Consider the following 16,962-nt stretch of genomic DNA (forward strand, 5'->3'; position numbering starts at 1 on the left):
TCTGCTTCGTCCAACGCTCCTTGCAAGTTCAGAGTATACAGTGCAGAGTTTTAAGAGGGCAAAAGCCTCGGAGCGTGAGATTTCTGTCAGGACAGCAGCTCAATCCTGCTCTCTGGTGGCTCACACCCGCAAGGCCAAGCGCATCCAGCAGCGATGTCTTCTAGGAACAGCGAGAGATGCACATCTTGCCCGGCTCGGTGTTCCCCCATGGGCTGGAAATGGTCTGTGCTCCTCTGTCTTCATTAATTTAGCTCAAGATACAGCTCAGAAGGCAGCTGTGCACAAGGAGATGGAGATCGTGGAAGATTTTAAGATTCCCTGCTTGAGCAGAGCATGGGTCCGTCACTGTGAGCTCCATAAAGAGGCTGAAACCCACCATCCTTTTTTAAAAGCCCCTCCAAATTCTTTGCATCGTGGGAAGCATTATTCTGCTCTGCACAGCTTGCTCACAACCCCTGCAACAGCCTTTCCTGCGATGTCCCAGTCTATAGACATCCCACCCCCCCACCCCCCCCCAATATTTTGTCTCCTTGTCAAAGGGCCACATGGTGCAGAGCAAGCCAGGGAGCATTTCTTCTAGATTTCCTCACCCCATCCCTGCTGAGACGTACCATACTCCCACCCCCAGTGATGTGGCAGCACGACAGGCTCGCTCGAAGCACAGGGCAACAGCAGATGTCCCTTGAGGACACCACCTCTGCCGTTGTCACCACCACCATTGGTTTCCCAAGGTCTGTGACCCCAGGATTGGTTTTATCGATTCAGCACACCATGAGGCAGCATCCTATAAAGCCTGGGCTCATCCCTTGCTATTGACCATCTTCTCCATACTGGCTTCAGCCTGTAAAGTTTTAAACACAGAGATGATCCCCCATTCTTCACTCTGTAATGCACAGTAAAGAAAAAGAAGGAGTGAAACTGGTCTCCCCCTCACCAGATTTTCTGCCCTGGCTCTGCTCGCCCCTCTCCAAGCACCAGAGCTGCTCAGCGTGTAAATGTATGTAAATCTTTGGCACTATCCACAATAGTCCCCTATCTCCTGCTCTCTTTCTCTGAGGCTGGAGTAATTACAGTGTAGCAGTGCCAGCATGAGGCATTTCTGCTGATGAATGCACTCAATCTAAGCACAGTTTTATGTATCATTAATTCCTTTAGTGTTCAAAAAAATAACTTTTTTGATGGCAGATAATACTGTAATCATTCACAATTGCCAATACAATTATCTTCATTCAGCTGTGTAAAAAACAACTACAGGAGTAATTTTAGGCACTTATATTTTCTTTCTCTCTTTTTCTTTCTTATTTTTTAATGTTCACACGCAATGGAAAGCTGTTTGGACTTAGGTTGCTGTAACACAGGCACTACTAGGAATAAGTCCCCACTCCCTCATCTGTATAGAAAGGAGGTTTCCAGAGCCTGAAACTATTTGCTTAAGGTGTCTTCAAGAATTTTAGGGATCTCCCAAATGGTCCTCCCATCCTAGGGACCCCACTGCTATGATCTCTTCATCTTTTTCTTACTCTCCAGCACACAACAGCTGCCAGGTACACAAGGAGCAGAAGAGTTCATGCAAGTTGCACATGCAAGTCATGGCCCTCTTCCAGGTCAGCTCCTCCTCTGCTCTGTTGGTGGAGAAAATACGTGAGCACTCCCTAATCTGCTTCAGAACAGAGTCCACAAAGCTGGCACAAACTATGTGTTCAATCTGCTCACACTAACTCAGACATTGCAGCTTGAAGCAGATTTGGGAGCAACCAGCCCTCCCACCAGCAGAGCTCTGGAGCACAATCAGTGAGGAGGACAAGCATCTCCTACAGGCAGAGGGGACTACAAAGTGAAAAACAAAGGTGTCACCGAGTGAACAACTTGGTTGAAATGTGCAATTTTCTTGCAGGGGCAAAGAGAATCGCTTCCATGTGACACCACCTCTCGCCTGAGCTGCTGGACAACCTTCTTGCAGGGGTTAAACTTCAGCTCTGGGAGGAGCTGCTTCACTTTCTTGCAGATCATGTTGAAGAATTCCACTCCAGAGTCAGAAGCCTACAAGGAGAGGAGAAATGACACAAGAGGGACTGTTGACTGTTGTAAATGAAGCTTGGATCTTCTTCCAGGGGGCCAGACCCCAGGATGGAGGCGACTGGCAGCTGGTGGCAGGAGCAAGTTGTTAACCTCTGGGAAACAGTCTAAAAGCAGTGGGGTGAAATGGAAGAACAGAAGTGTATAAATTCCCAGGTGAACAGCAAACAATTTCTAATTGTCACTTCTGAAATAAGGGACAGAAAATGAAATCAGCTGAGGGCGGCAAACAGGAGATGTCGCTTTCCTGTAGCTCGTGGATAAACTGTGGCTCTCCCTGCTGCAGGACACTGTGAGTGTCAGAATCGGATTGCATCACACCAGAAATATCTGTAGGAGCACACAGCTATTAGTCACTGAAACTTAACCTTTGGCTTGAGAAGCCACAACTCTCCAGATGCCAGGAGACAGGATTAAGGAAAACATTGCTGTGTGTTTGCCATACGGGTGTCAGATGAATGGGAGCTAGTTGGGAGTTCAGCCTGAGCCGGTCCAGCTGATCATGTGTGATGTGTCACGGTTAGAAGATGTCACCTTTCTGCCCCTCCTTTAGTAACCACAGGGTTACAGCAGTTCTGGGGTGTGGTAGTACCCACCCAGTCACAGCTCTGTGGACACAGGGAGGTGTGTGGGCAGTGGGGAAGGAAACCTTCACCAATCCAGCTGATCCTTTTGCCCTCCCTTAGCTGCAGGCTCCAGCCTTGCTGGGCAGTGGAGGAGGTGCAGGGTCAGTATCCATCCTTCTTTCTAGCAGTCCAAGATTCCAATCCTGTTTGCTGCAGTGTATGAGCAACCCTATGGACATAACAGCAGAAAAGCTGCACTTGCTCATCTGGCAAGGACACACCAGTGTCCCAAAGGGACGTCAGGGCATGAGTCACCCCACAAGCCAGCAGTTGAGCCCCCACCCCAGCCCATGGGGAGCCAGGCCAGACCCATTTTACCTCTCTTAGATGGTCCCAGGCACATCTTCCTGGACAGGGTGTCCCCAGCCACCACCTACCTATATTGGACCCCCCCGGTCCTCTGCCCTGTCCCACCTCTGCTGGCAGCTAGGTCACAGCAGAGACTCACTGCATTTTGGGGTTTCCCATGCTCTGGGTTAACCTCCTGGAGCTGGCTGGCCCCAGCAGAGATCCAAGCCTTGCCACTGTCCTGCCTGATGCCTCAACCCCATTTATTCACCCCCATATGCTTGCCTGGAAGAGGGAAGAAGGGAGGTCTCTGGCAGCAGCTTCTGGAAGCACAGGTGCTCCAGGCATAAAGCTCACATTTTGTATTCTTCACTTTGACAAGCTGAGCTGCAGAAGTTGAAAATTGTTTCTGCATGAGAGATTTTAATCAGGGTTTAAACTAGGAGGAAGAGGGGTTGCAGAAGTAATTTTGTCTTCCACCAGAACTATTTTTTAACTTCTGTTTCTCTAAAATTCACCACCTTTCTTGTTCTCTTGTTAAAAGACTTCAGGTGCACCTGGTTTTACAGCCTGCAGGGGAACAGCCCTGTTTTGGCATTGTGCTGCCATGGGGTGAGGTAGGTTCAGCTGAGGAGAACATGAAGCCTCCAGCATGAGAAAGAAGGAAGGAGGAGATAGGGATCACAGCATCTGCTCCCACCAACTGTGAGCTGATCCCATCCTCCTGGCTCACTGCAAGGGTACCCCCACCAACCCCACTCCCCTTGCAGTTTCCTGTGCCCCAGGTAGTCTGCACACATGGGACTGCAGTGCCCATAGAAACTCGTGTTGCTGTATAATCCTCTGAGCCCCACAGTCTGAAAGGGGGGGGGGGGGGGGGAGAAAAAATAAGAAAAAAAAGTGGGAATAAAGGCTGTTCCTGCATGTAATTTCCTTGACCCAATAACAGGGAGCTGCTCATCCTTAAATACAGAGCAAGAAGCCGTAGGCCACAAGTTCAGTGAGGGCTTCAACACCCAAGGCATCAACGCCCTTCAGCAAAGAGCCCCAGGATGCTGTGTACAGGGCAGCATTTCCCTCCCGGGGTGCCAGCATCGGTCCTCCAGCGATGCCAGAGTAGCCCAAATAGCCTGAAGGTTGAAGTAAACCTGTGGTCTGAGCAATAAGGCCAGGAAAATCAGGTCTGGAGACATTTAACTGCGTCACATTTTATAGCTCAGCATCTGCCCCGGGTGTGGCTTAGGCACAGCTCATCCTGCTGGGAGGCAGGGGGAGAGAGAAGACATCCCAAACCCTTCCCGACAGCTTTTCCACAATCTTATGGGCAGCATCTAAACTGGATAGCTTGAAATATTTGCTGATGAATATTTGCAAGCAGTGAAGGTTTTTTAAGGACAGACCCCATGTGGGGCTGGTGACAAAGCAATTATTTTCGAGTTTCCCTCAGAACTGAGGGCAAGGCCCCCGCGAGCGCTCTCCTGCCTGAGCAGGGATGCCGGATTTCTATGCTGGAAGCCGCAGCACTTAGTGAAGTACGGGCACACCCATGCTCCACCAGTGATGAAGTGGACTCCACTGGGCGCACGCTGGTACATTTATTGTTTCTTTTTCCCACGCAGCTGCTTGGCTTCAGGAAATGCAAAGGAGCCAGGTATCTTTGGGACTCCCCCCCGGCTTCTTTGATGCTCCTAGCCAAGACTGTCCCCAGAGAGGCTGAAAAATTACAAGGAGATCAAAGCCTCGCTTGGGGAACGGCAAAATAAATAAACCTCATCAGAGAGACCACCCAGCACAGGGAGGGGTGAGTTTCCATCCAGCAGCTTTTCCTGCTCCCAAATCTCCTCCTCCCTACCCGCGCTGCTGCTCGCAAATCAGCACACGGGTGAAAAATCCTTTTTCCAGCCAGCTCAACCCTCTCCCGCCCGGGAATCCTGCCCAGGTTTTGCCTCCCTCTTCCCCACCTCCCCACCGGCCGGCGGGTGCCCTTGGACCCGGCGAGGCGCGGCGGGGGGGCCAGGAGGAGCGGGGCGCCGGGCCGACAGCAGCCCCGCCATGCGGGTCCCGCTGCCCGCGCTGCTCTGCGGCTCGGCCGCCGGCCTCCTGCTGCTGCTGCTGCGATGGCGGCGGCGGAGCGGGCTCTGGAGGAAGGTGAAGGAGGCTCGGCAGAGGCAGGAGCGGAGCTTGGTGCAGATGGAGATGGCCGTGCGGTCCTTTCGGGAGCAGGTGGGTGCAATAAGACGCCTTCCCCCCCCCTCCCCTTCCCTCCCTCCCCTCCCGGGGAGGGCAGGCTGCGGACGGACAAGCCGCCTCCGCCCGGCCCTGGCTCCGCACCCTGGCCCTTTCCCCTGGGCGTCCCCCCGGGGACAGCGGTCTGGCAGCCCTGCCTGCGGGCAGGCGGTGTCTGCCTGCAAGGGGCAGCCGCTGGGCTGCTGTTGCAGGGCTGGCCCGCCGGCATGCCGGCTCCTAATATGGACCTGCGGGGATTTAGGTGCATTTTTTTCCTTTCTAAACCTACGTGTACATACACACCCCACCCCCGGCACCGCCGCGATCCCCCCTGTAGCAGCCGCGGGGAGGAAGCGCTTCCTGGGGCAGCCGGTGCAGCGGGGGATAACGGGCAGCGGCGCAGGCGCCGGCAGCCGGCAGTGAGGAGGGGGAAATCCCTGCCCCTGGGCTGAAGGCTTCCCGGCCTCTTCCGCCATGGCAGGACGCTCAGCCCGGCTGCCGGGGAGGAGAAGGCGAGCGGCGGAGGCCAAAGTGCAGCCGCGCTGCCCGCAGGGACGGGGCGCGGCGCCCCGACATCCGCCTGCACCGCGCCGGGGCCCGCTGCCGCCCGCCGGGCTGCCCCCAGGGGACTCGCTCGGGTTCAGAGTCCACAGGTTCAGCTTGGGGGGGTGAGGTTGGATGCTTTTTTTTTTTTTTTTTTTCCCCCTGGTATTTAGTGGTGGTGTGGTTTAACCCCAGGCTGCACAGTTAAGCGGCACGCAGGCACTTGCTCGTACCTCCTCCCTCCCAGTGGGATAAGGAGGAGAATTGGGAAAAAGTAAAACTCATGGGTTGCAAAAGAACAGTTTAATAACTAAAATAAAATGTAATAATGAAAAGGAATATAACAAAAAGAGAGAATAAAACCCAAGAAAACTGATGCACAATGCACTTGCCCACCACCCGCTGGCTGATGTCCAAGCAGCAATCTGCCCCTCCCAGCCAACTCCCCCCAGTTTATACACTGAGCATGACGTTCTGTGGTATGGAATGGCTCATTCAGGTCTGCTGTCCTGGCCATGCTCCCTCTAAGCTTCTGGTGCACCTGCTCTCTGGCAGAGCATGGGAAACTGAAAAATCCTTAACTTAGGATAAGCGCTACTTAGCAACAACTAAAGCACCAGAGTGTTATCAACATTATTCTCACACTAAATCCAAAACACAGCAGTGTACCTGCTACTAGGAAGAATATTAACTCTGTCCCAGACAAAACCAGGACAAGTAGGTGGCGAGGAGATCTCTGCTGGCCCAAAAATGAGCTGTCTGCTGTCAGCTGAGGGGCTCCCTGGTTTGTGCGCTTCCCTGTAGGATATCTTGGTGATGCCAGGAGAAGAGCTGGCACCAGGTCCGCTTTCATTTCTTGCTGGAGCAATGTCTATAACCATGCCGCCAGTTCCCATTGTAATTCAGTGGAGGACGTTGCACCGAGCAGTTCCCTCAGGCCTGGCCAAGACCTGTCTGAACAAGACTGCACGAAAGGCTTTCTCTTAAATAACAGGTGCTTGGTGAGACTGATCTGATCAGGAAGACAAGGTTTTAGAAAGCCTGGGTTACTACTGGCCCTGCAGACTTCATGACGTGCTTACTGGTATCGGGTAGGAGCAGGATTGCGGTCTTGAGACAGGTACTGCATTTGGTCACTAAATGGCAGATATTTTTTGGATGGGTTACAGTGGGCAGCAAGGGGGGAGGAGGAGCCCACCAGCTGAGGTGAAGGTGTGTCACTGCATGTTCAACCTTTTCCATAGCATCCTTCTGTGAACATGATCTCCATCCTCTCTCTGCCTTTGCCGGAGCTCTCCAAGAAACTCCGAGATGGGTCCCTCCCTCCAGAGCATGTCTTCTATGCCTATGTGGGCAAGGTAAGGAGCAAGGGCGGTGGGGCAGCATCTCACCCAGGGTGGGGCTGGCTTTTTTTTGGGAGAAGCCCAGCACAAGGTTCAAACGCTGGTTCAAGCCTGGTTCAAATGCTGCTGAGCTGTCACTGCTCGCTGGTTAGTGCTGGGCCCATCTGCACTTTTCTGTGAGTGAAGGGAGAGCTGGGCATCTGGCTGCCATGTTTCTCAGCTTGGTTTGGAGCAAAAGGGAGCAGCGAGCTCAGCATCTGGAGAGCCTATACCTTCCTAGGGGAGCCCATACATTCCCAGGGGCAGGTATAGCAATGGGGAAGTTGCAGAGTACTGCTGTTGTCTCCCCTCCATCTCCAGATGTGTTGGTAAACCTTGGACTTGGTGTCCACTTTCATTCTCTACGTCTGCCATAACACCTTGATCACCTCCTGGGTTCCCACTTTGGGGACATCTTTTTATGCCACCCCAGAAGCTCAATCAAGAGAATAGCCTTTGGTATTCTGCTGGGCTGAGTACCTGTCTTCATCATGCACCAGCTGGTGCTATGGCCCACTGTGTCCAGACAACGTTTTAGAGTTTGGCTTGAAAATATCTTGAAAAGGAACAGAAAAGGCTGCCGTGATACCAACTGCCCAGATGGGGAGGTGGAAAAGGGGGAAGAGGCAGGGGTCCTTTGCAAAACAGAAGGCTGTTGTGCAGCGCTGTGGGCTGTATCTCACCCACGGGCTTTGCCTGCTTTCCCCAAGGCCCTCCAAATCGCCACAGAAACCAACTGCATCACGGAGTATCTGCAGGAAAGCGAGACCCAGCTCCGGAAGGCGAAGCTGACAGGGAAGCTGGGTTTGCTCTATGGGGTGCCTGTCAGCATCAAAGACTCCATCGATTGCGAGGTACCACCAGCACGATACCGCTTGTATCCTGAAATCCTTGTGGTTTGAAGTTTGCTGGCAGGGGGGAGGTTTGACCTCAGCATCTGTCTTCACTTTGTCATAGCTGATGTGGGATGGCCTGCCTTGGCAGGTGATGGGGTTTGCTGCCCATCTTCCAGATGAGCCAATGGAGGAGGCTGATCAGGTTTACTACCAATACACTATGCAACATGTGCATGATGGATGGGTTGTTGGAGGTGCATGCATGTGCTTATATATATAGAAAAAAATACGGGGGCAGGGTGAATTGCAATCCTCCATTTGGAAACCTCCTTGTCCTGTGTTTCTAGGGTCATGATTCCACGTTAGGGTTTATAAAAAACCTCAATAAACCTGCAACAGAGGACAGCGTGGTGGTGCAGGTGCTCAAGAGACAGGGGGCAATTCCATTTGTCAAAACCAATGTTCCCCAGTCCCTCATCAGGTAGGTGGACACTATTCCGTCAGTGTGGCAGCGGTCCTTCCTCCCTCATCTCATGTGAGGGTTTCTATCAAGTCTAATTCTCATTTTCCACTTCTTTTTCCATAACACCTGGTCCCCATTCTTAGTGTCTTTAAGTTTTACTTAAAAAAGTAAACACATTTACACTAAGGATGAAAATTAATTCTAGTTCCGAATGAAATAAAGAAGCAAAAGAGGAGGAGAAGAGGAGAGAAATTGCTGCCCTTCTCTCCTGTGCTGGGTGTTTTAAATCACTTTTTTTTTTCTTTTTTTTAATTAACCCCTCAGAGATGGTCCTGTTAACTATACAGTGCAAACACATATTAATGGAAGGGGAAGCTGGTTAGCTAGTTAATCTAACAACCTTAAATTATCCTCTGCCCAGACCTCCCGCTGTATCTGTCAAGACCACTCTTGACATCACTGATATGGGGTGAGGTCAGGTCTGGACAGCCACCCTGCCAGTGTCCGTGTGTCCTGCCAAGTGAACTCTGGCAAAGCTCCTCTGTGGATGACTCTTGCCCAAGCCGTATGAAATGCCTTCCTTAAAGTGACACAACAGTAACTGACCATGTTTAGAAAAAAACCACACAAAGAGCTTGCCCCAGAGATTATCTGACTTTACAGCAGTTCCTGGGGGAGTCCAGTGTTTGAGTATTGCTACGGTTGTCATTTGGCCTGTTCCCAAGCAGGGGCTCAGCATTGCCCCCCCAGGGTGGAGGGGCCTGGACCTGCTCCAGGTGGGCAGCCTTGGATGTCCTGTGGCACTCGGGGACCACCTGAACAGGGAGGCTTTCCAGGAGGCTTGATGTATCTGTGCTGCCGGAGGGTCTGTGTGGGGCAAGCTTGACGACACTGGAATTAGCTGGCAGTGAATCCAGGTTCTGGGACCACCATGAAAAGGCTGGTGGTCTTCATGGGAGCTTTGGAAGGCTCCCTCAGACTGAGTGGTGTCAACGTAACAACTAGTGAATTACCTAATTACCTTCTGAAGGTCTTTTTGTAGTGTCTGGGGTCCACATCAGCAGATATCTACATTCCTCTCATTTGCAATCTCTCTCTCTTTAGCTATGACTGCAAGAACTTAATCTTTGGTCAGACATTCAACCCTCTGCTCTACACCAGAAGCCCCGGAGGCTCCTCTGGTGGAGAAGGGGCACTTGTAGGAGGAGGTGGGTCCATCTTGGGCTTTGGGACGGATGTAGGAGGGAGCCTGCGTTTCCCTGCTGCCTTCTGTGGAATCTGTACTCTGAAACCCACCGGGAACAGACTCAGGTACTGCGAGTAATGGAGGGATGTCTCTGGGTGAGACCCACCAACCACCCTACCAACCGTTATGCTGGGATGCTCCTACTCTGTGGACAGGGGAAACTTGGGAGGAACTGGGAAGGGCTCATTTCCCCTTCCTGCCCGGACATTTTCTGGGGCCTGTATGGAGGGAAGTATTGGGTTCCCCAGAACAGATGGCGAAACCTCTCCATCTGCATGCTAAGGGGGTGGCTGCTCCTGACTGACAGGGCATAAATCGTTCTGGCCCAGGTTGGGTCTCTTGGGCTTCCCCTTGGCCCTTCCTTCTGCCAACCTCTGCATATGCAAAGGGAGGGCAGTGTTTTCATTACCATTTGCTACTGCTTAAAGCCTTTCCCTTCAGTGAAAACTACTCAGCTGCTGTATTTTGTGTGTCTCTTTTCTTCGCAGTAAAAAAGGAATAATTTCTGGTGTCCTTGGGCAGAAGGCAGGTAGGAATTGATGGTTGTCCCTCAGGGAGGGAAGTAGGGCAGGGGTGAGAAGGACCCTCAGCTGGCTATGGGGAACCTTCTCCAACAAGTTCAGAGAGAGAAGCAGGTTCCCTTTCAGGGACTCTTTCAGAGAGCCACCCCCATACCATGATTTCTGAGAAACTAGAATATGCATGAGCCGAGAGGAGAAATCTGTGTAATGCATAAGCTTCAATACACCCTGTAACCCCCAGGTTGCTGCGTTGTCTGCCACTGCTTGGTGGGAGGTGGGATTAGCAGTCGAAGGGGGTGTCTTATGCTGTCCTTGTGTCATGATTGACAAATCTTATTGTTTAATTTTTGTAAATCATGAAATGAAGACATCAGGGCACGTATAGATGGATAACAACTCTGGGTCCATAATGATGGGCCTGCTGGTGGGAAAACACCTGTAGGCATCCCCAGCCCAGTTCTCAAGGAGGAACTGTTGCCAACACTAGACTAAGTCAAAATGATGCCAAAAAGGTCCTGCTTTTGCAGGACATGCCCTTGAAAGACCCCCAGCCACGAATGCTCTCTTGTGGTCTCTTCCAGTGGTCGCAGCAGTGGGGCCAATGGCAAAAGATGTGGAGAGCCTGGTGCTGTGCATGCGGGCGCTCCTGTGCGAGGACATGTTCAGCCTGGACAGCACAGTGCCCCCCCTTCCCTTCAATGAGGAGGTAAAGGGTCTCAAAGTGGGCAAAGGTCTCTGAGAAGAGCTGCCATTGCTCAGGCTGAAAACACCAGTGACTCATGGGAGCCCTCCGGGACCTGTGGGTGGGCACATGGGTGAGAGAAGTGCTGCTTTCCAGACACACCCTGCGGCATGGGTGTACTGTTGGCTCATGACGTCGCTGACATCCTTCCAGCTGGCGCTCTCCCTTGCTCTGCAGGTGTATTCCAGCATGCAGCCCCTCCGCATAGGCTACTATGAAACAGATTTCTTCACCATGCCAAGCCCTGCCATGAGACGTGCCGTTCGGGAGACAAAGCAGTTGTTGGAGGATGCTGGTCACACGGTAGGATGTTGTATAAACCTAGTAGTCATGATGCATCTATTCTTCCTACCATGTCTTTGGGACTCATGGGTGAACATCAAGCAAATGTGGCAAGGAAAGAGGGCCTGGAATCCCCTCAGTTTCCCACAGCTTTGAAAGTAAATAGCTGCTTCTGGAAAAGGGAAATTCTTTATATTGCAACTTGGTTTCTCCTCTCAGTAGGATCTCAGTGCTCTTTAGGTGCTGGTGAACACAAAAGGGAGCCCACCCCGATCCATAACGCATGCTGGGGAGTAGACACACTGCTGTATGACTTGTCTGTAGTGTGGGTGCATTTACTCACACCCTGGCTGGGATCCACATTGTGCCAGGTGCTATACAGACCGGTTCCCGAAGGAGTGCCTGCAGGGAGCTTACAGTCCCGGTGGTGTGTGATTACTGTTAGCTCAGCGTGTTTACTGAGCCTGATGGACCACCTCTCTTCAGTGGCTGTGACTAGCTGTTGTCCAAGTACTTGTTTAGTCTATTCTCAAGCCAATTTCCCCTCTTCTGCATCATATCCTTTAGAAGGCAGTTGCACAGATCTACTGCATGTTGCATGGAAAGCCACCTCCTGTTTTTGTATCTGGAAATAAGGCCCTAAGGAGAAAATAAAAGGGCAGTTGCACATGGCAGGTCTTTTATAGTCAAGCAGTCCCATATTGACCTAGACCCGTTTCTAGGGTCTCAGGTTTCTGCGGTGCTGAGCAGAGGTTGTCTCCTTCCTCATCTCTGCCATCTGAGCAAGTCATCTCCTGTGCGTGAGTCATGGTCCTGGCTGCATGCCATCCCCTTACCGTCACACAAGGATCAGGAGTGAAGTAGGGAGCACAGACACATGCTGTCTGTCACCCACTGCTAGTTTTGGAGGGACCTTCGTGCCTTTGGGCTGCTTGGACATCAGGGGGCCAAGCCCATCCTGTTTCTTTTGGCTCATCAGTTGTTGCTCAAAGGGAAGACTGTTTTCAGGGAAGGATGAGTGGGATGAGGAGAACTTGGTGGCCTCAGATGCTGGAGGCTTTCCTGAGGGCTTGTCAGGAAATCCTCAGCCCAGCTTGGCCCACTGCGAGCCCTTGATGTCTTCTCCCACACAGCTTGCTTGTCTTTGTGCCACTGACTCCTCTCCCGTTGTCCTTCCAGCTGGTGCCCTTCGAGCTCATGAACGTGGACTACGTGATCTTTAATTTATGTGTCAGGGGACTGTTTGCAGATGGGGGTGCCTCCTTCCTCAGGAAATTGTAAGTGTAGCCTGGAATGGTTTGGTGTGATCAGTGCCTCTATATGAAAATCCTCCCTAGGGTCAGGCTAGCATCTGGGTACAGGTAGCAGATCTACTGGGTGTAGATAGTGGCTGATATGCACTGGGATTTACTGGGGAGCTTACCATTGAGTGATTCAGCTGAACCTTGGGTCTCTTTAGGATTGTTACCAGCCTTGACAGATGAAAGGAAACTGGTGCTGATATCCTGTAAATAACTGTGAGAATCAGAGGAGCCCAGAGGAATGGAGGAAACCTCTTCTAGTCACTTAGATATGCTGTTCAGAGGGATTGGCCTTGTGAAAGTTGATATACTGTGATTGCTTCCTAACACTGCTCAGCTGAACACCCTTTTCTCTTTCAGCAAAGGGGAGCTGGAGAAAGGCAGCGTGGGACTGTTTCTCCGTTTGGCGAAGTCACCAAACTGGCTGAAAACTGTCCTCTCCTGGATTGCCAAACCCTTCGTAAGGTCCATTTCTTTCTAGCATAGATGGAGTTAAGCAGTAGGTGGTGAATAACTTGTCTCCCATTGCTATAAGGCTTTATCATAGAGAAGTCTCTAGACATTGCTTCCTGTCTGTGCTTAGACACATCTCTGAACTGGAGTGATGCTATTTCTGTTCCTCCTCTCCCCACATTGGGGAAAATCCACCAGTCCTGCCTGAGCACTGAGTCAACAGCTTGTATTTGTCTCAGAGCACAGGACTGGGATTAATGTAAATTTTTTTTACTTTCTCCTTCTCAGGTCCCTCGATTTTCAGGTATCATAAGAAGTATGAGAGCAAAGTGAGTAAATCTGAGCCTGAGCAAATGTGTGAAGACTTGGGTTTCTCTTTTGGAGAGCAGCAATGTTTGCTGCGTTAGGGATACTGCTTCAGCTGCATGTGTCTGAAAAAATACAAGGCACAAAACACAAGGGTGGGAGCAAACTGAGAGCAGTTTATGTCAACACCTTAACCCTGCAGGGTTTGGCAAACTGTTCTAGTACTGAGGATGGGAATGGGGGCGAGGGCTCACAGCCTCTTGCTTAGGAACTGGATGAAGCTTGTGGGAATGAAATACAGGGTTGTCTTCAGCACTGGTTAATGTATCAGCCATTCTGTGAAGTAGGGGCTCTGTAACACAGAAGGAAAGTAAATGCACAGGGAAGGAGGCTTGCCCTTCCTTGCTGCAATGTCAGTGTTGGGCAGTTAGTGGTGAGGAAGGACTCAAATCCTGTAGCAGAGAGGGTGTATTTTGTGCTGTGCCTCCAAGGCAGTATATCTGTCCCCACATCAAAGGATCAGTCCACCTCACACAGCCTGGCCTTTGAGAAACGATGTGCCTGGGCTTCCACTTCCTCAGCACAGTGGCAGTTAACAGGGCTGGCCACTTGTCAGGCCCAAGCAGCCCTGCACCAATCTGCCTTTAGTCTTCGGCCCTCCATCATGGGCAGAAGCAGAAAGAAGACCTCCAGCCCTTCAGAGGAAAGCCAGGGCTTTGCCAAAGTCCTCTCTTCCCTTGACTGCAGCTCCAGGAGCAGAGCTAGCCTGTGTCCATCTGCTTTTTGATGCCCCTCCCTGCCCCTAAAGCTACTCTTTGCATCACCTCTTGATGCCTTTCATTGGTTTTGTTTCCTTTTTCAGTACAGTGGATGAAGTCTGGAGTCTTCATTGTGAAATTGAGGTAAAATATTGCAATTTGGGGTTATATAGTTTTTGGTCTATTTCTGTTTGGGAAGAAACAGATTCAGTACCTACCAAGGTTAGGAAATGATCACATCCCTGGTGATGTGAGGTAGGAACATACATCACTCCTCAACAGATCTCACTTGGATGTGAAAGTTCTCACCACATTTAAAGATTAGGATGACATGTAGACACATTCATGATCCTGAATCAGACCGGAGTTTTTTACTCCTACACTTGAAAATGTAGGTCATCAGCCGCAGCAGACTTGCCTTTATTTCCGTTCTGGTTTCCTCAAAGCCTATGCTCGAGTCCCAGGTTGCCGTGTGCCCCCATGCCCCGTCTTTCCTCACCTCTAGTTTTAGCAGGGAGGAGGGTGCTTTGTACGCTGGCAGGGCTGTTGGCCACGCAGCAAAGAGGTGTTTAACAGGATCAGGCCTGATGGAGCCTGATGGCTGCTCCTGGGGAAGGGTGGAGAGCACCCAAGGAGAGCCTCAGCCAGCTGCCGTGGGACAGTACATCCACCCCACTGACCACCAGTGTGTTTCCTCCTCAGGATTTTTGCCACCAGTTCATCGCCCAATGGAAAAAGCTGAATCTGGACGTCATGCTTTGTCCCATGCTGGGCCCGGCTCTCGGCATCGGCTACCCTGGGAAGCTCTCAGGTAGGACTGCTGACGGGGACCTTTGCCTCCAGTGTGCCCCTGCAGTGGCACTCCACCAGTATCAATGAGAAGCATTCCTCCTCCTCCCCTCACGTCCCCAAGGCACTGGCTAGTGGTAGGAAGAGCTCAGTTCTTGGGGCAGCTGCAGCCCCAGTCCATGGGGTACACCCAGGACAACCCCCGCCATCCATGTGGGAGCCAAGGGGCAGGTTTCCATCCCACAGCCCTTGAGTTCCCAGTGCAAGTGCCTCGTTAGCTGGAAGCTCGCGTACGCAGAGCGGGGCAAAGGCTTTCCCTGCGACGGGCTGTCACTGTGAACTCCTCTTCTCCCCCAGTGGCAGTCAGCTACACCATGCTCTACAACACCTTGGACTTCCCTGTCGGCGTGGTCCCCGTCACGATGGTGACGGATGAGGATGAGGAGGAGCTGAAGGGCTACCAGGGGTACTTTCGGGACTGGTGGGACCGGACCCTGGCAAAGGTGAGTGGTGCCAGGTTCCCCAGGGCCATGAGCACCCCCATCCTTTCGCCTGGACATTCCCCTGCCCTCTCCCCCTCTGTTTGTGCCACAGGCTTTTCGCGGCAGCGTGGGGCTGCCTGTGGCTGTGCAGTGCGTGGCCTTGCCGTGGCAGGAAGAGCTGTGCCTCCGGTTCATGAAGGAGGTGGAGACACTCATCCTGAAGAAAAACAGGCTCGTCTGAGTCCCACGTGCTCGCCTGGAGCAGGATCCCAGCTAACATCAGCACAGGTCATCCTTTGATGTGACTCGCCTGCAGGACTCGTGTTCCCCTCCACGAGGATGTGGTGATGACTGGGCTGGCTGCTGGCTTTGGAGTGCAAAGGGAAAGTGAGGCGAGCTCCACGATGGTGGAGCACTTCCAATCATTGTTCTAATACAGTACTTTTTGTTATCGGAAAGTCTGTTATTTTGGGTCTGTGTTTGTCTGTGGGATTGGAGTGGATTTTAATAACTATCTCAATACCCTCCAGGGAAGTGCAAGAACATGATCTTTCTCTTACAAATGGGGAAACTGAGGTATGGGGACTGGATTTGTCTGAGACATTCAGACTCCTACTTGGAGTGCTGTAGGAAAAGGGATTTTCCCCTCTGACCTCAGCTGCCTGAGGACAAAATCCCGTGTTTTCCCCACCAAAGACCAGCAATCTGAGGTCAAAGCTGAGCCTGACTGCAGGCTCTGGCAAGCAGGGAGGGAGCTGGGCCTCTTCCCACAGCGCAGGGCTGCTGGCACCCTGCATGCCATGGAGGGGAAACCTGGAGTGGTCATGACTTCCCGACTACTCCAGACACCTAGTCCTGCTTTCCCCAGAGCAGAGGTATGAAGTGCTTCAGCTCATGGTATTGCACGTATAAAGCAGTGTGCCAGGGTCAGATGGCCAGCTGGACTGCCTGCCCTGCACACCCTGTCCTCCCGTTTGGCGGAGGGAGACATGCCAGGTTTTCCAGCTGCCTGCAGCCACTGACACCGGGACTGGCAGCACCTGCTGCTCCCAGCAGGTTTCCAAGTATGCCCCAGAAAGGGATACCACAATGCAAAAGTGTTTTCCCAATGCAGCAATGTCACAATTGGATTGTCACAAAGCTCTGGCAGAATTTATGTTTTTTTAATGCAGTATTGTTTAAACCAGAGTCATGCAAAAGAATGGGGTCTTTTCAAGGGCTGGGCAGAGAGGTTTATCCCAGCCTAGGAGAAAGCAGCCCCAGGACCCTGACTCTTTATCAGCAGGCTTTGAAAAAAGGAGGGAGGGAGCTCCAGGCATCCCAGGACTGAATGTTACATAAAGCCAAGCCCCAGAGGAACATGCATGGGGTTTTTCATCGGTTGCAGGTGCTTCCTGCCCACAGAGAAAATGCTGGATAGCGTTTATCTGTTTGCATTTTAAAATTCAAGCCTGGAGGAGCTTGCCCCAGGGGAGATATTGCAGCGTGTGCCCATGCTGCTGGAGAGCACTGCATCACTCTGTTAGTTTAACCGTTCTCTCCCTGGCACAGAGGTGGGCAGGGTGCAGGGGTCCAAACGACGGGGACACCAGTGGACCTGAACCAGTAAATGCTCCTCACTGGAAGCCCTGAGTGAAGATAT

General features: G+C 51.9%; 1 protein-coding gene across 1 annotated transcript; it reads left to right on the forward strand.

Moving 5' to 3' along the window:
• Nucleotides 1-4,918: 4,918 nt before the first annotated feature.
• Nucleotides 4,919-15,778, forward strand: LOC141926419 (fatty-acid amide hydrolase 1-like). Its single transcript, XM_074832122.1, has 15 exons — nt 4,919-5,213; nt 7,004-7,117; nt 7,852-7,995; nt 8,325-8,458; nt 9,545-9,751; nt 10,175-10,215; nt 10,789-10,913; nt 11,127-11,252; nt 12,411-12,508; nt 12,893-12,992; nt 13,274-13,314; nt 14,154-14,193; nt 14,752-14,860; nt 15,196-15,341; nt 15,433-15,778. The coding sequence occupies exons 1-15, from the start codon at nt 5,043-5,045 to the stop codon at nt 15,559-15,561; spliced, it is 1,725 nt and encodes a 574-aa protein (XP_074688223.1). The 5' UTR covers nt 4,919-5,042; the 3' UTR covers nt 15,562-15,778.
• The last annotated feature ends 1,184 nt before the right edge of the window (nt 15,779-16,962 follow it).

The sequence above is a fragment of the Strix aluco genome, chromosome 8 (assembly GCF_031877795.1).
Source record: "Strix aluco isolate bStrAlu1 chromosome 8, bStrAlu1.hap1, whole genome shotgun sequence".
Classification (NCBI taxonomy): Eukaryota; Metazoa; Chordata; class Aves; order Strigiformes; family Strigidae; genus Strix; species Strix aluco.